General features: G+C 41.7%; 1 protein-coding gene across 1 annotated transcript; it reads left to right on the top strand.

Annotated features, from left to right (window-relative positions):
• The first annotated feature begins 816 nt into the window (after positions 1-816).
• LOC116921336 lies at positions 817-24,178 on the top strand. The gene is made up of 3 exons (XM_032927601.2): positions 817-3,999; positions 17,156-17,259; positions 21,247-24,178. Exons 1-3 carry the CDS (start codon positions 3,423-3,425, stop codon positions 22,342-22,344), a joined length of 1,779 nt encoding a protein of 592 aa, XP_032783492.2. The 5' UTR covers positions 817-3,422; the 3' UTR covers positions 22,345-24,178.
• The last annotated feature ends 902 nt before the right edge of the window (positions 24,179-25,080 follow it).

Below are 25,080 nucleotides of genomic sequence, written 5' to 3'. Positions count from 1 at the left end.
ACAAGAAGAAACAGAAGAAAAAGACGACGAAGAAGAAAATAAGAAAAGGAGGGTAGAAAAAGACAAGGGAAAGAGGAAGAAGGAAAAAAGAAAGAATCAACAAAATTTTAATCCCAGACTAAAGAAGAAGAAGAAAAAATAAAGAATAAATAGATATATCCAGCAAACGTGACCTGCAACTCTTACGGACGATTGACGAAAGAGGCGAGACTAGCTGCACTAGCACGGTGGGCTACACATCTGAAAAAGAAAAAGGAAAAAGAAAGAATACCATAACTTTCTTCGTTTGGATTTGTCGTGTTTTTCTTGACTTCTTTCCATTATATTCTCTCGTTATTCTCTTTTTTTTTCTTTTTTTTTTCCTTTTTTTTTTCTTGGGGACAACTCGTTCTTGAAAAGACAGGTGTACAACTTTCGGGGGGAGGAGGGGGAGGGGAATCGCCGATTTCGACCAGAGTGGAGCGTGCTTGTAACCCCACCTCAAGTCCTTGTCTTTTTTTTTTTTTCGTTTTAGTTCTCCTTTCCCTCTCCGAGACTCGCAACTCACGCAGCAGACTCTATTACACTTGTATTATACTGTGCTGCCCAAGTAGTACACAATCGGCTGCTTTTTTCCGTCTCGCCACACACCAACAGTTCAGCAGGCAACAAACCCCTCCCTCTCTCCCTTTCAATCCCCACCCATCCAGCCCTCCTTTTTTTTTTTTTTTTTTTTTTTTTTTTTTTTTTTACCTCCCCCTGTTCTCCCGGTCAGACACCACCCCTGCCCACCTCCCCTCCCTTCTCCACACTCTGCCACCATCTGCTGGCCGACGGGCTCAGTGTTCCAGGAGGCGCCCTCTTCCACAAGACTAGCGCACAATCAGTAGTCGCGCTGCAGCGCTGCCGATGGGATCTTCCAAACAGTTTGGCGCACTTTGATCCGTTTTGTGCACGGTGTTATTGAGAGGCTGAAAAGTACAAGAAATCGAAAAAGAAAAATATCAATAAATAAATTCAAGAAAAGGAAAAAAAAAAAAAAAGGTGCAATCTTAGTTGATGTTTTCTTTCCGAGATTTGCTTGTATTTGAGCCAACAAGTTCATTCACAATTCGGCTGATGACCGTTTGACCAGAAGGGACTATACACCCAAAGTGACAACCTACGGATACCTTGAATAGTTTATTTCATTGTTGTTTTTTTTCTGTTTTTGGTGCACCGAATAATATTTGATGAAATATTAAAAACTCGCCATCTCTTGATACACACCGCATCGAAACGTGATTTCAATAACACTCCGTCGTACTAATTGCCCACCCGTGCGTTTCGTTCCCAAAACATCCATCCTACCGTAATCTGATCCCTCCTTTTCTTTTCTTATTATTTGTTTTTTTTTTTTTATTTTGATTTGCCTCTCTCACCTTTGGTTCTAAATCCCCGTTTTAAATAACCAATAATTATTTAAATCAAAAAAGAAAACAAGAAAATTTAGAAGAAAAAAAACCAAAAGAAAAACGAAAAAATGACTCTTGTTTTCTCTACTCTGTGCGATGCCGTCGACTGACGCTGTGAGCGGTTCAGTTACGGCTTCAGTGTCGGTTGGTGTTGACCAATGCTGCGGCAAACGGTGGCCGCCGCCGAGTGTTTCCATTACCAAGTGACGTCGTCGTTGTGGGCCTACGGCCGCATCGCGCCTTTATTAGCGTGTCCATTGGCTCAACCGGCACCGCCCTGCCAATCAGCAGTTGGATAAACGGTCGGGGGGCTTCCGTGTAGCCATGCACAGCAGTGTTGTTGGCCAATTCCCTGATTTGCCGCCGCCGCCGCCGCCGTCGTCGTCGTCGTCGTTTCTCACGTCCTGGTTTCTGCGCTTAGCTCGCAGAGCCACCTCGAATTTGTGGTGCGCTTGTGCGCCGTGTTTCTTGACTCAGCTGCTAGTCTGTGACGGCCAACTGCAAGGGAGCTTCGTCCTCCAGCCATCACCCTCCAGGTGGCAAGAGCCTAGTAGAGCTGCTCTTAGTGAACGTCTTCATCTGAGCAGGCGTCCGTCCACTTGCTACACGACCTATTGCGCTTCGACGCGCCTCTTTCTCGTTCCTCTTCAGCTGGCCTTACTGTGGACCTTGCTCTTGAAGCCAAACTGAGCCTTCTCTTCCAATTTGCCTTTGAAAAAAACGGAATTAAGAAACAAAAGAATAATAATAATAATAATACAAAATCCGTGCCAATTAGAAAGAAGAAAGAAAGAAAAGAAAAGAAAAACACAACAAACGAAAATAACTGGGCTCGTTGATTTTGCTCAGCTCGCATTGCAACTGTGCCTTTGTCTTTGTTTGTTGTTGACTTTGGTTTTCGATTTCTTTCGACGTGTAAATTTTCTTTCTTCTTCTTCTTCTTCTTCTTCTTCTTCTTCTTCTTCTTCTTCTTCTTCTTTTTCGTCTTCTTCGTCTTCTTCGCAATCAAATTAGTTGGGACATTGAGTCTTGTAACGGCCAGAAGACTTCCCAAATTGCCTTGTTTGAAGCCGTAACCACCCACCCTCTTTTGTCCATCAGCCGCCCTCTCTCCCCGCTCTTCTCTCTGTCTCTCTCTCTCTTTAAAAAAAAAAAAAAAATAAAGAAAAGAAAACAGGAAAAACAAAAAAACCAACACTATATCCCACCCTGCTGCAACTGCAACACCAATGTGAAACCCTGAGTGGGAAATTTGAGAAGAAACGCGGGCACAGACCATTAGTCCCTTACTGGCGGGTGTCATCGCATTTGCTGTTAGGTCTTCGCAAGAAGACGCAGAAGCAGCCATAAAATTTGGAATACAAGAAAAAAAAAAAAATTAAGGAAATCCTTGCTTAAATAAAATAAAATAAAATAAAATAAAATAAAATAAAATAAACTAAAATAAAAACAACGAAAGGATACAAGAAAAAAGATATATTTGCAGTGCTTTTCTGAGCTTCCTCTGATCAAAGAATTTTCTAATCCGTCTTTTACTAAATCAAACCCTTTCCAACCTACTACGTCTGGCCTTTTTTTCTTTTCTTTTTTTTTTTGAATTCTTCTTCTTATTATTATTATTTTTGAAATTGCAAAATCGTGGGGTGGGGTAATGAGTGGCAGGAACCGGCCGTCCATTCAGCTGCTATCATTGGCCACCATCAAATTGGACAAGAAACGGATTGTTCGGCAAGCGAGACGCAGTTTACAGTTGGCATTGAGCGCGTTGTGTCGTAGCCACTCGTATGTGTGACTAGTTTGCGTCAGTGCTTGCCAATCTCCGAGCTTCCGAGCGGCCTAGTCGAGTGCCCAGACAACGTTTCAGTTGGGTGCCCATTTCACCGCTCAACAACTTCAGCCATCCATCAAGCGATTGTGCTACTCACTGTGTGCGGCAATAACTGCCGTTCAAAAAAATCGATTGTTGGGGTCGCCGAGGGCGGGGCCGTCATGATTCGTGGCCCTAGCCGTGGCCTCGGGACCTTCCGCTGTCGCTGCTGCCGCTGGATCCTGCTCGTTCCGCTCCTCGTCACTCATCTCCTCCTCTTGTCGGCACAGGTAGAGCCATCGCACGCCACCTCCGTTGCCACCGGCGAACGGGATCTTTCCTCCACATCAGCAGGCAGCAATAATTACATTGCCCTAGCGAGAGCCGATCCTGGTGCTCACATCACACCGCCAACCGTTTCCATCTTCCAGCCAATACAAACGGCCGCCAACATGGTGGCTGCAACTGGTGGCTCGAGCGTTAACAGTGGTGCCTCCCAACATCCTCACAGTCGCTTCCACCACCACCACCATCATCAACAGCAGCAGCAGCAACAGCAGCAACAGCAGCAACATGTGGCTCCTCTTTTAGCTCACGGTTACGGAGGATACAAACCAGCAGCGCCATCCAAAGAGAGCAGCAGTGGCAGTACAACGGAGGAAGGATCAATCCTTCGGCTACTAAGCAAAAACAATCTTTACATTCAGAGTTTCCCCAACGGCACAGTCAGCGCCACAGGACACGATTCCAGTTTCTATTGTAAGTAGCCCAATCTCGTCTATCCGTTCATCAGTTTTCATTTGCATTTTTTCATTATTGAAAGAGGCTATGTGACTATTACAAAACTCATAGTACATAGTCGCGTGTTTCCCCTTGGTTAATTAGCTGGTTAGAGAATGGCAACAGCTTGTTTTGTTTTTTTGTTTTCTCGAAAAGAAATGTGCGCTTAATCCACTTTTGAACACTTGATCAAATATGGCGAAAAAAACATTTGTTTTGTTGTTTTTAAATGGTTTTACCTTTGGTAAGATTCGTGCCCAATAATGTTGTGAGGCTCGCTCAATTTCTCTCTTTTGGTTAGTGTCTGTTGTTACATAAACTCTGATGCCGCTTTAACGTTTACGCGGCCAATCAAAAGTCCGGAATCGGTGACATCGGATTGTTATCTTTAGGGACGTTTTTATTTTTCTTCTGGGAATGACAACCTTGAAGCTGGCAGGTTTAAATGAGAGGGGAGGCGTCAGGCATACGTGGCCTTTTCTTTCGGCTGCTTACATCATTTCTAGTTTCTTTGATCCGTTTGAATGTGTGGAAGTTTGTAATATTATAGGCCTACCCTGCATAACCGCGACCAACGAATTGTTTCCTGACTGATGGCTCCTCTGTTGGTCGAACGCTGCAATGTGAATTACCTATCCATTGTAGATGCGCCCTGGTTTCGCAAAGCCCCTTGCCCTTTCTTTTTGTTTCCGTGAACTGGAAAATTTGCAAGAATGATCGGCCACTTGACTGTCTGAATCCACTTTGAAATGTCGACGTGTTGCGAAACAGAAAAGAAGGCGATAGAAATCAACGAGGCCAATACGTTTAAGGAGTTGCGGTGTAAAGCCTACGGCCGTGCATGATGAAGTGCAACGCGAAAGACTTCAACCCGCAGAAGCATCAAATGGAGGCTGCGGCTTTTCTTTTTCTTTTTGCATTGAATGCGGACGTTTTAAGCCACGCCTAATTGAACCGACACACCCTCGTTTTCTCTCCTTTTCAAGCAAACAAATAACTTGCCTCTTTTTTTTTTTTTTTTCTATTCTCTGTCGCGATTAGCATACGCGCAGTTTTATTTTTGTTTTGCTTTTTTCGCTGTCGAATAGCGGCGTGATCTTTGATCGACTAGAAACTATAGACATCATTAATAATATGCAGTTGGCGAATCGCATTTGCCTGCGCTACCATCTGCTACAAATAACGCTCCCCTCTTGATTGCTACATCTCCAGTAATCGTCGTCTCCTTCTAAATGTTAGCCATGGCCAGTAAAAGCGATAGAGAACAAAAGACCCTTATTGCCCTGTGCAGCTGATTGGGCCCTTGTGCAAATGTCATCGTGTTTCCAGAGATGATCGCGTCCGCGCCACGTGTTTTCACAGCTTAACGCAAACGTCGGTGAAGATCGTTTGGCGAGAGAGAAACTATGAATGGTGGGCCGAAAACAATCAAAGGGACGAGACAAAAGAGGTGACGAGGACAGACAGTCCACGAAAGTTCCAGTGCTGAATGGATAACGTGATCGATGGATGTGCGCAGTACGTCCCGCTGTAATAATGAGGGTCATTTAGACGGAGCTTATGGCGGCAGCACTTGTGCATCAATGCGTCCCATGCGGCTTTCATTCTGTGTAATAGCAGCCGCTCGTTTCAGAATAAAGCGTCTCTTACAATGTGGCAGGCCTAAAGGCATGGCACACAACAAATCAAAACAAGAAAGGAAGCTCAAGACGGGCTTTTGTTGCGTTCAACTTACCGATGCAGCCGTTTTCTTTTTCTTTCTACACATATTTTTTGTTTTCCCCATTGCCTTCGTTTTTTTCGATTTTCTTCCTCTTGTTGTTAGTCCATTGTCCCTCGAAGGATCGGATAACCTGGCGTCTGTTCCTACTTCCTCTCTTCTTATTTCCCCTTATTCCCCTCTTATTCCCCCCTCCGATTTAGTTTTAACTCTCCGACAACCGGTACACCCCTCCACCTCCCCTTTCGGTCTCTCTCTCTCTCTCTCTCTCTATTATGGCCTGTGCCTCCCCCTGGAATACTATTGTGTCCGTCCTCTTTATTTTTTTATTCCTTACTCATACACTGGCATCAGACGTCCACAACTAAGGGGGTATATAATGTCCAACAGCCGTTTGATAATCCCAAACAGGGGCTCTTCATTCTCTACACGAATACAATAGACAGGCTTGTTCAGCCTACTGTGTAAAAACAGAGGTATATCAGGGTTTTTTTTTTTTTTTTTTTGACTCCCTATGTATGTGTATACATTCCCCCCCAAGTCCATCAGGCACGAGTCCGGCTGGGTTCATTCAGAATGCGCCAACCGGAGCAAAGGAGGAAGCAAAAGAAAGGAAACATGGTTCCGCGTAGGGGGGTTGAAAAGCGTAGATTGGGTTACCGGTGCAGCCCCCCTTGTCTGTTATTCCTGTTCGATTTGCCAAAGCCCTCCACATGTACAAGAACTGCCTTAACAATTACCGCATCATGTTTGATTATTTAACGTATTTACCGAAGTTAACTTAACGCGCCAGATTTTTTTTCCTTTTTTTTTCGTTTTGATTATTTTCCCATTGCCTGAGAGAGAGAAAAAGAAAGAAAGAAAAAAAGATATTTTCCCATTCGACAGAGCTCAGATTTCACGACATATTTACTTTCCTTTGTCCGTTTATTTTATCTGCCGTACGCTGTTGATTCGCTATCTCTATTGCCACTATAATCGTCTCGCCGTTTAGAATGGAAAGTTCCAAAAAATTATTCAGTTTTTTGTTGTTGTTGTGCGGATTTCGTCGTGTTATGAGCGGTGTCTGACAAGCGAACACGGAATGTGCAGGTGTGAACGTAGAGCAACGCAACGCCTATTAGCATAGTCTTTGACCATTGGTCCAACAATCATGGAATTCCGTTTTTTTCTTTCTTTTTTTCTTTTCAAGCATTTCTGCGTGTCACCTACTTCTCCAACTTCAAGCGGGAAAAGAAAAGGACATTGCAGTTATTAACGTTTTCATCAGTTTTGCTATTGGCTTGGCTTGGTTGGTTGTCTTTCGTCATCAGCGCTAATGAAAACATTCGATCATTCCTCATCTAAATTACACTCACTTATTGATTGCTAGGTAGACTAACCATCTTTCGTTCAGAAAAATCAGTACGCGTTAGAGACCCTCCCCCAAAAAAAGGGCTTAATGCTACGGAAATACTTGAAAACAAATAAAGAAATAAATGAACCTTTCCGACTCCCCGGATTTGTGGGAGCAAAAAAATCCCCGTAGATATTTCTTTCATTCTCGTGCGTGGCATTCTTATCAGGCCAACACATCATAACTTGGAACATGTTTTTGTTGTTGTTGTTGCTGTTTTGTTGTTGGTTTTTTTGCCATCTCTGAAGATTTATCTGCTCCTCTGGTAGAGACCTCCTGCGAAGGAGAAGAAAGAGCGCACATCGACTTTTCGTAATCTCTCAGACATAGCCAAAGCTGTCCAAAGTTATTTCCATAATAAAAAGGGAAGAGTTTTTTGAGTTTTTTGAGTTTTTTTCTTCTTTCAGGTAAACCCTGTCATAACTTGAATACAACCTGCGGTTGGAGCAATGCAGGAAGCTATATTCGTGTAACCAAAGTCTATTAAACGCTATATACCTACCGTGCGCGTCTTGTGTTCCAGTAGAACACAGGACACGATGCTTATCAAGTTCGTCCAACTGTGCCGATTCAGAAAGTCATTCGATCGTTTTCGATCGGCAACCGTTGGCCACGATGCAACGTCGTGTGATTTAGTTCGACATCCGGCCGAATTCCAGCCGATTTCGATGAAGCCCGAACATTATAAGCTCCCTATTTTGAAAAAGGAATTTTTTTATTATCTGATTGATTTTTTTTGGTTTTTCAACTCAACTCGTTACGCCGATTAAAAATATTTGAGGGGATTGGGGGATAAAGCTGTTTGATTCTACAAAAGGATTGCCAATTTTCGATACGGCTATTATTATCATCCATTTCCAAAAAAGAATTCACACCGCCAACAGCTGAACACAACCAAAAAAAAAAAGAGAACCAAATGGCCAGTCCAAGCAAGTAAGAGGCTACGACGCACAAAAAACAACAAAACAAAACAACAACAAAAAACTAATTCCGGTCAAGGCTGCAGACAATCAGCGCATGCTGGTTCGTCTGAACGATGCCTGTCTAGCAAAGCGATTTTTCATTCGTTTCTTGTTTGTGCCACCTTACCTACGTAAAAGGAGAACTCAAATGAACGTAAGGAAAAAAGAAAACTTTTTTTTTAAGAAATACGGGAAGAGAGATGGGGAGATGCTTAAAAGCAGGATGGGATAAAAACAACGAGCACAAGTTTGCGTCGAGGGTAGGTGTTCCCCTAATTGGAAGAAGAAGAGACGAAAAGGAATCGTGAATTGGGAAGGAAAGGGGGCGGGAAGAGGAAAAAGAAAAGAAAGAATTCTATTTACACGGCAATGGAAGGCAAATGAAAAGAGTACACACACAAGTGGACAGGTGAACTTGCAGACACCGACCATACATCATACGTTGTGTGTCTAGTTGTTGTCACTTTTGAAACGGATGCTGCGTTTGTTTGTTTTTGTTTTTTTTTTGTTTGTTTCTTTTTCGAATCATTATTGTTTGATTAGCGCGCTAGCTTTGGAAATGATTTGCTTTTTTGTGCGACTGGCGTTTGCATGTCTTTGTTGTTGTTGTTGTTCTTTCAAGAGTTACGATGCGCTGTTTTCCCTCGTTGATGAATTCATCGTGCTGGCTCTCGGCAATAGATAAATGATGCGATGTTTGAAGTTTCGGAGAAACCTCTTTAGAGCATCAAGCAAGGCCCTTTGGGTTGTATGCCACAGTAAACTGTTAAAAACGCTTAAAAGAAGAAGCAGTAAAGATGCAATAAAGAGAGAAGAACGAAAAAAATAACAATACAAAAAAGGCAGAGAAAGAAATGCTGTCTGATTGCAGACAAAATTCAAAGAGAGCCACATCAAATCCAACCGTAACGTGCACCGGGGACAAATGTTACAAGTGTGTGTGTGTACTGTAATCTATAACGAAACAGTTTTTGTGCATCAAAAAGGGGAAGAAGTAAAGAGAAGTAAAGGAAAGTAAAGGAAGAAAGAAAAAAAAGAAAAATGTCTACTACGTAGAGGTGGAACGTGACTGTCGGTTATCTGTTTTGGTGTTATAGAAAATGAGAGAATCTTTCGAAACGGTGGAAAGAAAGAAAGAAAGAAAGAAAGAAAGAAAGAATGAAAGAAATAAAGAAAGAATGAAAGAAAGAAAGAATGAAAGAATGAAAGAAAAGAATGAAAGAAAAAAAGAAAAGACGCATTCCTTTTTGGTTTGCCGAGAGCTGGTAGCCCAGTTAAATCACTTGGAGTTGACCTGCCCATGAAAGGAATCTCTTTTTCGGTGGTTTTCCACATCTGTCGAAGAATGGCGACTGGCGAAGGAACTCTTTCTTAATTTTCGGACGCGCAGCTACGGGTGAACTACGTAAGGAATGGAATGTGTTATTCGGCAGGCATACACAAAGAAAGGCAGAGGTAAAAGGAAATTTATTGGCAGAGCTAAGGGTATGAAGGTTGTTGCAACTGTTCAACATGTAAATGGAGAACTCGCGCTTCTTTTGTGCCCATTAACTTTCGTCGAAATGTCTTTATTTATTGACTAAGACCCCAGAGGGGGGATAAGCAGTTATGGTCAGGCCATCAGTCGTGAAAGCAAGGGAGGAGATCAGCAGAAGCAGAGGCCGCGCCACTCTCCAGAATAAGACATCGTTTACCGCAAGAGGAAAAGAAAAGGAGCAACAACCAGAAGACATGAAAATGTTTTCCAGACGCGCTAAAAGCCACCGTTTTCGACTACAGCAATGAATTGCACTTTTTTTCTCTCTCTCTCTCTCTTTCTCTCTCTTTTCTTTATTTTATTTTTTTATTTTTCTTGTGCGTTTTCTTCCCTTTTTTTTTCCTCTCTTCAGCTTCCACATAGCGACTAGAGGCAACATCTTAAGAACTCACAGACTTGCAGTGCATTCCTTTTTATTTTATTTTACCTCGGAGAAGGGGGCATTCTCTTTCCATCCATAGCTTTTGTCCCACCCATTTTAACCAACCACCCGCTCGTTTCGTTGCCGGTCAGACCGATGGCCCACTTTGACATTCAAACTTCCCAAAAAGCTGGCCTCAATTCTCTTTGCTTACTTTATCTACAAAATAAATAAGTAACATTTCCTTGCTGCTTTATTTTTGTTTGGCAAGATGGACGTTTCATTGGCCGGTTGATTGGAAATCCATTCGCTTTCCAATTATCCTCTATTCCTAAAGCGTCGCTCATTATGCTCGAATCCAACTAGAAAAACAAAACAAAAAATGACCAACACCTGTCCAATGTTTGCCCAACTTTACTGGAACACAAAACGATAATCAACGAAGGATGGGCAAGGCCGTCGAAACTTCCCGTCGTTGTCCAAAAATAGATGTTTCCATGTTTTTTGTCTTGTTTGGTTTTCTACTCCGTTGCGGCACGTGATGTTCTCGATGTCGCCTTTGAAACAGCAGTCGCCTGCCTCGCCGTTACCTGAAGTTATTTTGTATCGAGCAAATATTCCAGTTCCCTGTGGGCGAATGCTTTTTTGTGTTTTGTCCATCTACATCGCGCCATTTTCGTGTCAGTATCACGTCTACACCGCGACTCAACGAGTCTGACCGAAACAAAGCCATGGTCCATCCTCGAAACTTTCCACACATTCCCGAATGTCCAAACTAGAATTCGGAGACCGATTAATTATCACCTGGTCTTTTAAAGGATGCCGAATATATCAGCCATGCGTTGGTATTGGACTATTGGCAGCGTTCCAACAATTGGGACTTGTTTTCTTTTTCCCTTTTGTTTTGTTTTCGTTGTCTGTTTTGCCCTTTTTTCTTTTGTCTTTTTCCACATGAATTCAAGATCATGATTGAGCAATCAAGACAATGGCGCCCGACTATATAGAGATAACCATATTCCGTGCCATGTTCTCGACGAAGACAAACTCAACGCCCGTTGCGTGTAATTGGCGTTGAACATGTCACCATGCGCACACTATGGCCATCACGAATGCTAGCGATCAAGATGGTTGACGAACCATTACGAACGCGCATACGTAATTATACGACGGTGAAACGAATTGTTATTTTTTATTGGCCCGGTTATTGACAACTGAGAAGAAAAGAAAACGGCGTAGATCTCAAACTCTTGGACGTTGTTATCGTTCACTTTGAATTGGAAATTGGAAATCCACGTCGAAAAGAACGTTAGAGTTGATTAAGCAACGTCAATCATTTGAGTCTGCAAGTCCACCCTTTTGCAATGCGTTGAGAGGGGCGGAAACGGATTCGTGGTTGGAGAATTTTTCGAGGCATTCAGTAGCTGCAGTACCTCAGGTGTCCAGAGAACGGGAGAGGGAAGGGGGGAATGTTGCTGGTAAGCAAGACATCCGTCCTTATCGACGAAAATAAGCAAATATTTTCTAATGTGATAAACTGGCATCGGACCAGTGACGTCAAGGAATTCTTCGGGAAACATTCACCAGCGTACCTTTGCGCTTGTGTATGCCAACTGTATGCAGATGAGGTTCTGCTAGCGTCTTAACCCGTAACCCGTATACGCGACAAAAGGTCCGGTCTGCCTTGTTTGCCACCACATCACCGGTGTCCACATTCTTATCGTATTGTCTTGCAAGTCGTCCTTTTCTGAACAAAACACTCTTTCTATTCCAATTTTGCCATCCACTTGGACGTTCGTCTCAATCGCGTACAAACTAAAACATGCAGCTCATCAGCCGGACGAAAGCAGTGATGACACTGCGCACTTTCCGGCCGATTTCTTGTCTGATTTCACAATTATACGCCATCGCGATATCACGATCGCTTTAATTACCGTTAGCAATTATGAAACAAACAAAGTGTAGCTCAAAGCTTATATGCGACGAGACGACAGGGAATGAGAAAGAGGAAAACAAGCACAATTCCAAGATTTGACACAATTAAAGGAAAAGATAGTTCATCGACTATACTTGTAAACCAAATGCAGCGTGCCATGCAAACAAATCAACTAATGGCAGAGAAAACCAAAAAACCTGTTTTTCAGTAGGACAAACGATTTTTTTTTATGTTTTTTTTTTGGGAGGTGGGGGGGGTTCTTTTTCTGACATTTTATTTCGGTTTCGGCCTTTTGGGCACAACCTCCGACCCATCGGATAGTTGGTCCCGCGACGCACACATCCAAAGGACGAAAAATTGCGCTCCTTTTCGCATTTGTTTTCCGTTTTGATGTTGCGTGTTTCACCGCAGACGACATTTTACTTGCGACTGGGAAGAAACGAGTTGAGGCTGCTTGCACGCCGACAGCTACATGTCGAACGAAAATCATTTTCTCTCTCTCTCTGCGTCTAGGTTCTCGTTCTCAGGTGGTCACGAGAAAGGAAAATAAGACAAAAATATAAACAGGATTGGTTACCATATGACCTCCGATAAATTTGGAAAACCATTTTCCTTTTTCCATATGAGTGGCAGCAGTTTTCGGTTCGTTTTTCGAACCCACAACCAGATCCTATCAGATTGACATGCATAACTAGGATTTGTCGACCAGCACCAAACTTTCCGATCTGAACGAAAATATTCATTTGACATGTATAGTAGCCTACTATATACCTAGCCTATATACGTACAGTATAAACTATAAACATAATCACAGATATTATATGTATGGTGTAGAACACGAAGGCTGTTTTGAACTTTTTTTTTCTTTTAGCCTAGATGCAGTCAGTATATATAGGCTACTCAAGGCTGTACAATGGCAAGTCTGCAGTGCCGAAACCGAGAAATCGGTTCCATTTGCTTTTTCGCCTTATCCAATTCTTTATAAACATGTGCCGCAATTTCTTTGAATCGCTAGAAAACTCTTGTGATCTGGAAAAAAAACAACAACAACAAAACAAAAACAAACCATGCCATAAAGGATGGATGGATGCTTAAAAAGAAAATCAGTGTATCATGATTGACACTGGAAAATAAGGCTTAACAAAACTGGGCTACCAATTTTATTTTGATGGCAGTTGGAAGAATCTTCAACGTGGTGGGGATGTGACCGGCTTGTTGTGTTTATGCTCATCATAAAAATAGAAATTAAAAACAAACAAACAGGGGAAAGAAAACAAACAATAACAACAACAAAAGACAACGCCCTTTTAATCAAAAGTTTCGTAGGTCGTGGCAGTCGGCTGCGTTGCAACTCAAATCATTCGCATTTGAAATACGTTGAATTTTTTATTTAGACAAAGCTTAATAGACACAAGATGTAAGTCGGGAGGAGCCATTAAAAGCTTAGATGTAAGGTTGACAGCGTTTCTTGCGCGAGCCAACAGCTGAACTGAAGAAGACACGTACGGAATGGCTGGTAGTTTGTCTTCTTTTCAGTGTTGGCTTACAATTTCGCTGATCTATCGCCCGTGTCAAGGCTCGCAAGCTAAACTTTAATTGCTTTTCTTCGCATGTGTTCGCACTTGTTTTGGTGAGAGATTTCATGTGTGGCACAGTCTCTAACGTGCGGCGAAAACATATTGAAAATGCGGATTAAATTACAGATAACAACGAACAAAAAAAGTGAGCCTTCAACGGGCGATGCAAGTTAGTTTTATTTTGATTTTTATTTTATTTTTTATAAAGGAGAGAAAGAGAAAAAAAAAGAAAAAAGAGAAAAGCAATGCTACGTAGTAGCGTAAATATGTAGAGATAAAATATGTTCGAGGTCTCGGACGCAGCAAAAGGTCTGGCGGGCAAAAGCTGAGACCGGCTTCCAGTTTATCTCGTCCAACTATCGGCAATATCTTCATTTGTAGGCAGGTGAGCAGCCAGCAGGCAATCCGATCCACAGGCGGTCCCCTCCCATCTCGTCAGTATTTTTTTTTTTTTTTTACCTACTTGGTTTTTCCTTTTTTGTTTTGCGTTGGCCATATCAGGTTCATTTCGAAGCGTCAGTTCAAATAACTTTTGCCGTGTTGAGAGCACCACGGAACGCCACGATTCGCTTTGTCTCTTCTAGAAAACTTAACATGTCCCCCGAACGTATACCAATTCAAATGTTGGCACTTTTTTTTTTTTTCTTTTCTTTTCTTTTCTTTTCTTCTTCCCCGCACTATCTCCAAATCGTAACTGGAGGTGCCTCTTTCTTTTGATTCTTTTCGAAAAGGATAAATGTTTGTTAAATTAGTCATGACGGCAACGTTGTCGAAAAGGTATACAGCTTCATTGACGCCCCAAACATAATGCGACAATCAGGAAGACGCGCACAAATCTGGACCACTAGAAACAGAATATGACCGGTATAAAGTGGCCATCGGTGTATGGAATAAGCCCAGCTGTATGGAAGCCGAGTCAAAGTCAGGTTCGGATTTCTACACCTTTTCTCGGCCTTCTCAGTTGACATGGAGCTTATCTACTTAACAAGGACGGACAGGCTTTTCTTTTTGTTTGTCTCTCTATCCGAGAACGAGAATTCATAGTGGGATGATTCTTTTTACATCGATAGCAGACGTAATGGGAGCAGCAGATTGAGCAAATGTTAAGCAGTGGAAGGGGGGATTTACGGAAGAAGACAGCAGGGCAATTTTGAGTTGGTACTCAATCCGACATTTTTTTTTTATTTTTATTTTTTTTTATTTTTTTCGTGTGGCTTCACTTTTCTTCCAGTGTCTTATTTGCAAACCAAAGATAGTGAGTCTCTGAAGAAATGAGCTGTTGCACACGAGTTGTGTTTCAACCGGATCCTTGGGTGAGAGGACTTAGCAGAGAGTGGCGAAAAATAGTGGCCGGCTTCACGAAATGTTTTTCGTGCATTTGGAACGGCTTGCTAATCAAACTGTTTGGCGATCGCCTATTTTTCATGGCGGCCGATGAGAGTTATTGAATTAGAGTACTCGGCTTGAGGAAGCCTTCAACGCAAACCTATTTGATTGTTCCAAACGGCGAAACATGTTTTCAGAGAAATGGATCCCCTATTGCTCCGCTCATTTCCCACGGAGACCGTTAGCGTGTCAATGTGTAACTTGGTCATTCGTCTGCACATAAATTAGGCATTTCTCTTTGTTCGTTTCAAAATGCGCAATTCTTTTGTCACTCGTGCCACGACATTGTTTCCAATTTTTTGGGTTAAGCTTTGTCTGTTTGTTAGTAGGAGGCGAAGATGTTGCGTTGAACCGCTCCCCTTTTGCTGTTACGTAATCGTTTGAACGCGCGATTTTTCGTCTTGTCTAGTCGCATCGATTTAGCCCAATCTTCTCTTTGATGGAAAACAAAAACAAAACCAAAAGCATTGCCAGATTGGGTTTTGATGGACAAGCACAAGCACATCATCCGTTCAAAGTTGTCAATAAAAATTCAAAACAACAACAACAAAAAATGTTGTGACCGTAACGGTAATCTCGTTCGATTTAGTTGGTGTTTGTCCGTATTAGGTGCTAAGCTTATCTCGTTATAAAATAAGATATCCACATCAAGATATTGGATTTTTCGATTTCTCTTGACCTTTTGCTACACCCTACACGTGCGTGGCATACAGCATGAGTTCTTTTTAAAAAAGAACAACAACAAAAAAAGGACCGTCAGGAATGTAACATAGACATATAATTGTCATAATTTTGTGGGATGCGAGGAAAGAGTGGAATGGAGGTTGTAACTGCCTCGATCCTCTAGAAAAGAAGAAGAAGAAGAAAAAGAGAGGGGCTTATACAACGACGTGGAAGGTGGGGGAGGCGGGAGGGTGGTGGCCAAGCAGCTAGCAGCAGCAGGTTAGGCAAACAAGGTCATTATAAATGCATAGCAGGTCGTGTTCGACTGCCAGAGGCTTCCATTTTCTTTTCTTTTTTTCATTTTTTTTTCTCTTTTGACGTCTCACAACATAAGTTGAAGCATATACGACTAAGCGCTCAATCAGCCGCAACTAGCCACGCTCGTCGAGAGAGGCACAAAAAGGGAGAGAGAGAGACGAGAGAGACGAGGATAAAGGAATAAGAAAACCAGACAGGCTAAGAGAACTGCCTTACCAGAAAAGACTGTTGCCAGTAGATGCATCCCACTGATGGCCGACGTTCTTTTTCGTTCCGTCTTCTGTCGAGCATTCGATTGATGACTTCATTGTTCAAAGAAGGAGGAGAAACAAAAAGGGGGAACAACAACAACAACAAAAAATAACCTAGCCACTTCTTTGTGCCCGTTTTCTTGTCAAGTTTTTCCCTTTTTTTTCATGTTTATTCCTTGTTATAATCAAGTTCATTTTCAAGTTTCGTTTTAATAACTAGCCCGTGCATTTTAAGTTGCCCGTGTATATTGACTGCTGGCCAGAGAATCGAAAGTGCTTTTTTTTTTTTTATTATAGGGAGAATTAAAAATATAAAAAAAATCGTACTGCTTATTCAAAGCCTTTGATGAGGATCTGTTGACGGTCTCGCACCCCTCTATGATTTCAACTAAGCACGAAACAGAAATTCCAGCGGTCATCAGGTATAGTCTCTCTCTACACGAAAGAAGAAAAAGAAAGAAAAGAAAGGAAAAAAACAAAACAAAAAACAAAAAAAAAAAAAAAACAAACAAAACTCGTTTGTCTCGTCACGGTGGACACGTAGCTCGCATTCATAGATTTCAGCTAGAAAACAGATGCAACAAAATCGACATTCCATTCTAAAAACGAAAAAATAAAAAATAAATAAAAAAATAAAAAAATAATAATAATAAAAAAGGAAAAGAAATAGACAGAAAGCCAGATCAAGTTTATGACTTTATATGTTGTCGTATAGCCATGCGACGTCTCTCTTTCTCTCTCATTTCGATCTGTTACGATTTGCGTGCTTACATATTTGAAATGAGGGAATTACCCAGATTACAACAGTTGAAAAAAACTGGAAGTAGTCATCTACAAAAGCATGTCCTTGTCTCAGTTTTCAGAAAATCAAATGAAGCCATTCTGTAATCATACCTGCAATTAACCACAGGGAGAACAAACAAAACAAAACAATACAAAAACAGATACTATATTTTCATTGTTTATGTGAGACATTTTCTTGTTTTTTTTCCTTCATTATTTTTACCTTTCCTTTTTATTTTTTAACCTAGCTGTTTTGAAGCAAAATGCAGTCGGCTTTGGAAGAATCTACATCCGAGGAATAGCATCTCGTTTGTATCTGTGCATCAACGAATGCGGAAGGCTTTATGGCTCTGTAAGTATTGTGTGTTCATTACTTGCATGACTTGGCCATTGCTAACCATTAACTTAAAATGGCACGGTTTTTTCTTCCATTCAAATGAAGCGCTATATTTTTTCTTTTCTTTTTAAATCTTTTAAACTAATACTTTCTCTATATATAAAAAAAAACAAAAAAACAAAAAAAGTCTTGGACGCACGGTCATTTCTGAACTTGCAACGAATCCAATTTGCTCTTATACCCTTGGCTCCTTCAAATCGACAAGCCATACGGCGATCAATCAAACTCTCTTTTGTCATTATTATTCACGTGAAGGAGGAGGGACCGAGAAATGCGTAGAAATCTTCGTCTTCGTTTAGGCTCTATTTACTTCCAAGTGGAAAGGGAGGAAGAGAAGAGAAAATCGTTGGTTGCACGGCACCTTGATTTATTGTTTATTTTTTTAGAAATATTTATTTATTTATTTTTTTTTTTTATTTATTTATTTATTTTTTTTTTTTTTGTTGGGTTTTTTGTTGTTGCTGTTGTTCTTTGGTCCTTTTGGGGCAATAGTGGCTAGAAATATATTTACCAGGCATATGAGCAGACAAACCTGTGTGGTCTGTGGCTCAAAGCCGGTCTCGAAGCTACTTGAGATGCTGGACGGGATTGCACCCGCTGGCTTTCTCGTATACTCAGAACGTGCTGCTTTAAAAACTCTTCTCTGTATGTGTGTGTGTGTCTGTGTGTGTGTGTGTGTGTGTATGTGTGTGTGTGTGTGTGTGTTGGCCTGGCAGTCAACTTTGGTCAATGCATTGCGTGCATTCTATTCAGTTTTTCGTTTCTTTTTCCCCTACGGCAGCGTTACACCAGTCAATCCAGTTTAGCGTCTCCATTCGAAACATTTTCTCTCATCTTCTTGTTTAGGAATACTATCGATTTCCCTCCCCCCCCTTCTTCCCCTTCTCATTCCAAACATTTTTTAAAGTAGAGGTGCAACAACAATCACCGTTCACATTAGCTTTTACCTATAGAAAAAAAAATGGCATTTATTTGTTAAATAGGGCTGTTTTTCTTCCTCTGTCCTTCTCCCTTTCGCTTTTTTAGTTTTATTCTTCTTCTTTTTTTTTTTTAAGGGGGGATTTTCTTTCTTTTTTTTTTTCTTGTGGGGCGAGGGCGAGGAACGGCGAGGAAGAGACCAAACGATGCTGTTAAACAGTTGGCAAAGATCAATGCAGCAGCTGGCGAGAGCTTTGCACACATTCCATCGCTCGATCTCCTGAAGAAGACATCATAAAAATGGCAGGTGTTTCGTGTAGGGCTAATGGTGAGAAAAAAATAAAAAAAAAAAAATAAAATAAACCAACAAAAAAACCAACAAACAAAAAAAGTCGAGAGAAAGCAAGAAAAACTCTATGAAAAAGCCGGTGGCTATGAGCTACATTGCCCGACCGTGTGGCAGCTCCTAACACAGACACACGCACACACACAACCGGAGTACGGCAGAGTCAACAGATCAAGAGTAGGTCGCCGAAGGTTAATCGTTGAATGGTCGCAACTCAAAATATCCGTCTCATTTCACTTATGGCTAACAGATCGGTCTGACACCTGACCCGCGTATCCATTTATGAATTCAACGCCTTGATGTTTGAGGATATCCTGTCAAATCACACCCCAGCATTTTTAGATTTCGGCTTTTCTTATTCAGCGGTATAGATTAAAGATGCCCAAATCAACTGGCTTCGTATCACAACAAGCACGAATAGCTATATCACTATTTGAAAACGCTACATCAGCTGATTGAGGCATTGTGTTTCCAACAAATAATAATCTTCGATGACGATTCAGTTTCCGCCCCAAATTGTCTGCGTCTTTTTTCCTTTTTTTTTTAATAACTAAATCTGGAATGGAAAACTGTTGCATCACCATCTCCGACAGGTACGAGGTCTTGGGCATTCTTTAGCTTATTTTCGAATGCCAAGAAAACAAATCTCGCGATGCAGCTTAATTAAACCGTGGCCAAGTATGGGCCTGAACAGAAATCGCTCCATTGGCTGGATACGTCAAACCATTTTGGCAAATGCTCGTTGATTTGGACGTTTATGCTTCGTAAGGCCCCGACGTTACGAGATTCCCATGTGATTTTACCCAGGTTGTTCTCTACTCCCCTATTTAGAGAATCGAAAATGAATGTGAAGTAATCCTATCGTACGCGTATACGTCGAAATGAATCTCGTTTGGAATCATTTTCGGTTTGTCGTAGTTTGAAAAAGGCAGCCGTTATCGCGCGCTTACATATTCCATCCTCCCGTAGCTTTGCACTGCGTGCGGTGCATAATATCTCTTCCCTGTTTGCATTTGAATAACAAATTCGTTGGAGGCTAGATGAAAGCAAACAACCGTTACAAGCGACATTGTTGTATATAAATGCCTCCAAGAATTCTAATCAAGCAAATCCTTTCAAGCAACGCTTTAATTATTTATGTTTGTTAGCAGCGATTTTACAAAATACTAGGACTTTATCTCAGATTTTATTTATTTTTTTTAACAAGTCGAATGCGTATTCGTTTACAGCAGATGCTATTGGCAAACTAGATCAGTCACACAACAAGCTCTTGATTTAAGGACTGCAGCTCGTCATTAGAAATGAAAAGTGTCAAAACAGCTCCACACATTTTGCAATTCATTTAAGCGACTACGAGAATTGTATTAAACGTAGAAAACAATAAAAAAAAAATCATCTTAACTTTTGGTCGAGGAACTTAATGCAAGTATATCGCAGATAAAAGAGATCGGACGAGAGTCATAGCGCAATTGTTGTATGAATAATTATGCGCCCTGAGAGCTTTGCATGCCTCGAGAGCCGACTCTGATTACGGTGTAACGATCAGCTGCACTTGCATGTTCAATTTGTTTGGTTTTTTTATGTATTTTTTTTTATGTTTGGGTTCCTGTTTTCGCCTGCAACGCTTCATCTATGCTTCAACAGCTGATTAGTGTGCTATGTTTGCATAGTAGGCTACTATTAGACTTGAACCTACTGAGAAGTCAACTAGCTGAAATAACAAGAACTGGGCTGGAAGCGATTAAAAGCCTTTGCAATCCAATCATTCGAAAAGAAAAGAAAGAAAAAAAAAATCACAGACACACGCAGACCAAAAAAAAAAAATAAAAAAAAAACCATTCGAATGGAAATGGTAGGGAAAAAAAACAAACAAAAAAAAAACCAAAAAACTTGCATTTTAATTTTATGAAAGTTTAATTGGAAAGTAGACAGTGTTAGATAAAGGCCAGAATAGCGGGTAGAGCAGTTTTGATATCGAAGAAGGGATGGAAAGAGGAGGGACTGCGCAATTGATCGGTTGAAGGTGCTGCTGTGACGGTGGCCGGTAAATGTAAAAAGGAGGTAGCCGCAATCGAGTTGTTGGCGGCAACGTCATTATCAGAGACCAGATAGCTGCAAACAGGTAGACTGTTGCTCCCAAGTTGGTATTCAGCAGTCGTGACAGTGACGGATGAGCGAGCTGGTCTAAAGCATCTACGCTGCACCTGTTGCAGCATTCAGCAGCAGAAACAACAACTATAGCGGATGACAATATCTCTTTCTTTTTTTTCTTTCTTCCAAGCTTTCAGCAGCCAGGCCTCTATAGTCTTTCCTTTTTCCTTTCCAGCCTTTATTCATCAACATATCTTTCGCCCTTTTTTTTTCTTTTTCTTTTGCTAACCAAGCCTTCGTGATCACTCAACTGCGATTAAAACTATTAAGTAAGCTCTAAGATAGACTAACTATATCAGCTGGTTGGTGAACCTCAAGAATTCCTGTCGTGGTGGCCCACTTTTTTTCCGGCCAACTATACTCGAATAGAATTTAGTGAAAAAACAAAACACACACAAAAAAAAAAAAACACACAAAAAAAAAAACAGTAATTGATTGGATAATTGCAATTGTAGACAAAATGGCCAATTGCGTTACTCAAAAGTGAATTAGTTTTTCTGTTCTTTTCTTTGGTTTTGTCACGACAGGAGCACTTGGAGCAAGACTGCATTCTGCGAGACCAAATGGAAGGCAATTGGTACAATACGTACACGTCAATCAAGCACTCAACAGCCGAAAAGTCTTTGTACATGGCTTTCAACAGCAATACGGGCTCTCCGTGCCGCTTACGGCTGAAGAGCGAAGTAACAAGCGATGGCCGTTCAATCGTCGCCTTGGGCAGCAACGAGAAACACGCTCTCTTTTTCCCAGTGCGCAACATATCACTGCCGGATGGAATGAACCTAACTAGTCTGATACAGCTGAACAAAAGGATTCCCTTTGTGAAGAACAGCGTCAAGCCAACTGGTTGTGCTCCTCGTTGCTCCAAGTTGTCTGACCAGTCCATAAAAGAGGCTAGCTCCAATCGAGTCAGTAGCAAAGAGAAATCCAAGAGGAAAAATAAGTGTTCCTGTCTTTCCACTGAAACGCCGGCCCAGGGCGGAGGCAACGTGGAGCGATGTCGCAGACCGCGCCAATGTCGGCCCAAGACATCGGGCCATCAGCAGGCGGCAAAGAGCCACGGGGAAAGCAGCAGCAGCAGCAGCAGCAGCAGCAGTGGCGGCGCTAGCACCGTCGCAACGCCGGCATCCGGATGGAACCAGCTGAAGCGACCCGAACGCCTTCCACGGAAAGAAGGACGACATCCAAAGCCGAAACGCGTCAGCCCTGAAAACAGCGCCACCGACGTCGATTTGCTATCCACTGAGGCGCGTTTATTAAGTCCAATCGACCGGCTAGAAAGCGATCCTTCCTCCGTCAAATGGACGGTTGAAAGCGACGGCCCTCCAAATGGCGGGAAAAATCCAAAGAAATCGACGTCACCCTCGGTGACCCATCGAGACAGAAACGCCGAGCAATCTGGCAAGAAATCGAAACATCGACGCGGTAAAAAGCAAAACGCAGAGGATCGATCGCCATCCGGTACTATCTCCAATCCAGCCAAAGATAGAACCGCTATCGGCGTCCGTCAAGATCGAACGATACGATTTTCGCATAAGAAAAGCGACAGTCGGTTAATACGACACAGGTACAGGAAGATTCGGGCACATCCAGAACTTGCCGAGCAGCTTGACGCCTTGTCTTAAGACAAGCCATTTTTGCAGTCCAGGCTGTAATAAAGAATCAAACCAAAGCCAAAACAAGAAAAACAAAAAAAAAAAAAAAGGAAAAGAAAAAGAAAAAAAAGCATCTGAATAAGTCCGGCGAAGCTGCCGGGGTCGTCCAATATTTATTTTGGAAGAGCCGTCCTTGTCAGAATGCATGGAAGGATGCCACAGCCCCTGCGGCCATGTTAGCGCAGCAACTTGAAAATTTTTACAGCCTGGCCATCACCGGGTCTACACATTTTGGGTTCATTACCTCGATCCGTGTATATACGTAACTGGTAGAAAGCAAATGTTTCTTGTAAATAGTGTACAAAGAGTTTTTTTTTTAGGCACGCCCCAAGTTGGCGTGCCCGGGCGTTAACACGCATCGCTTTCTTTCTCCGTTTCAACATTGGACAATGAAAACCCTCTTGACGTCCTTCCCGCCTGCCCTAACTTATAGGCAACGAAAACAATAGAAAAAAACAGAAAAAAAAAAAAAAAAGAAAAAGAAAAGAAAAGAAAACTAAATTTGGAATTGGCTGCTCATCAGTCAGACAATTCACTGGTGCCCCCTCCTCCTCTTACATGTGAGACCAAGTTCATATTGTCTCAATACCCGTCTTGACTTATGGGTCAAATGAATGCATATTCGATCGGATAGCATTCAGATCACGTGTGATGGTGATCAAAATGGAAATACCTTCACCTGAAGATGATATACAGTATCTTTCGCTACATATCGTCATCGTCATTTATAAAAACAAAAGCAACTCAAGCACTATTTATTTTTTTAAACAAATGTCCCACTCTCTCTCTCTCTTCGAGTGATTTTCGTATTACCAACTTGCTCAAACTCGAGGCTGAGAGTGAGTCGGTAAATGAACCGCGCACCAACACAATCCGAATCGACGTGCGTGCACGCCCGCGATTGCTGCGCTTTTGTTATGTCACGTCATTTGCTGTGCACACAACAAATATGTTCACCACGCTCACTTCAATCACTATCAGACTGACTTGTTGTTCGCCAAATTGTTATACAAGAAGAAAATTTTCACATAAAAAAAAAAAGAAAACAAGAAAAAAAAAGGGAGAGGGGGGGGGGGGGAGATAAATTAACAAGCAGGAAGTTTACTATGGGGAAAGATTGCAGATTATATAAGCCATGCCCTAAGCCAAATACGTGTACATTAGATTTTTTGTCGCATTACTCCAATCGTGGCCATCTTGTCTCCAGTCAGTGAAAAGGAAAATAAAAAATAAATGACAAAAAAAACAAAACAAAAACAAAAACAAAACATAGCATCAACATTTCCATCTATGCCTACATTTTGCAAACCTAAACATTTAAAAAATTTGTGTAACGTGTCATCATTTTTATTGGTGTAGCCCCCCTCCCGACCCTCCACCCTCACCTCCCCTCTTGTGGTCCCCACTTATTATATATATGCAAATGATATAGGAAGGGAGGGGACTGCAAAAATTCTGCCTTACCCTTGAGTGTTCGAGACGGTTTTTATTCTGTGTAATCCTGTACTAAACTAGAGAGACAGTGCATTGTGCATAGATTAAACGAAGATTGTTTTTTTCAAAATGTATTGCGCCGTCGCACTGTACATCTTTTTGTTGGCCATCCTTTTCGTGTCGCCCGCCACAAACAAGTCTAACTTACACATCCAGTCTTTTTTTTTTTGTTTTTTTGTTTCTCTTTTTTTAGATTACCTTTCTACGCTTTCTGTGCCATAATTGTAATTTCTTTTATTAAACAAATCAAGTTCGAATATAAAGCCATGTCCTGTCTATCAAGAGAAAATTAAACTATGTGCCTCATTTATTGATTCAACTGTCTTTACGTGGCTGGTTGTCCGGCCCCCATACGATTGGAAATCTTAAAATTGCGTAGAACGATGCAAGCCCTTTTCTTTTTTTCTTCACTGAGGCTTTGCCAGCTGTTCCAGTTTTTCACGTGAATACACTGGAACACAAAATATATACCTATATAGCGCTACTCTACACAAGTATCTTACCATCTTTTTCGGCTAGACGTAAATACTCAGTTAAATCCGGCAACTGCTCCGACTGATGGGAGGGGGGGAGAGTGTGGGATGGAAATATACAGACAAGAGGACCGTATAATGTAACCACACGTTTAGCTATAGTAAGCAAGACGCAGCGTATAGGACTCGATGACGCGCAAAACAAACATCAGTCACAGTTTCCAGACACGACTGGCAACTTCCGTGGGCAGTTGTAAATATTTAGGTTTCGTTGGTCTGCCGTAGCCATCACAGATAGGAGACATGCGGCGGCAAATGTCGGGCATCTTTTTATTTTTATTTTTTTATTCACTGTACGCGTACACCTCTTCTCTTGCAACGTCCCCTCGTTCTTTCCGCTGTTACGCGCCTGTTTCTTTTGACCAACGTGTTGTGCCTTTTTCGACTTTTTAGGTGCATGGCTTCCAAAAAGGATTCCATTAAGTCGGAAGAAGGTTTCTGATGTAGATCACTCGTCAGCGCAAGCATTCCGCTAACCTAGCAATACCAATGGCAGTGCACTGCAACTGGTCAGTGTTTCCTTACACCCGTACACCACGTTGGGTCTACAACGTAGACATAGCACAGCCAAGGAGAGGCTCGCGTATACGGTGTGTTATTATTATTATTAGTTAAATTTTTTTTTTGTTCAGACGTACAGTACCTTTATTCTTAGCCGTTGCTCTATCCAGATTAACTT

This window comes from Daphnia magna, linkage group LG4 (genome assembly GCF_020631705.1).
Source record: "Daphnia magna isolate NIES linkage group LG4, ASM2063170v1.1, whole genome shotgun sequence".
Classification (NCBI taxonomy): domain Eukaryota; kingdom Metazoa; phylum Arthropoda; class Branchiopoda; order Diplostraca; family Daphniidae; genus Daphnia; species Daphnia magna.
This window is presented reverse-complemented; position numbering and strand designations above follow the sequence as displayed.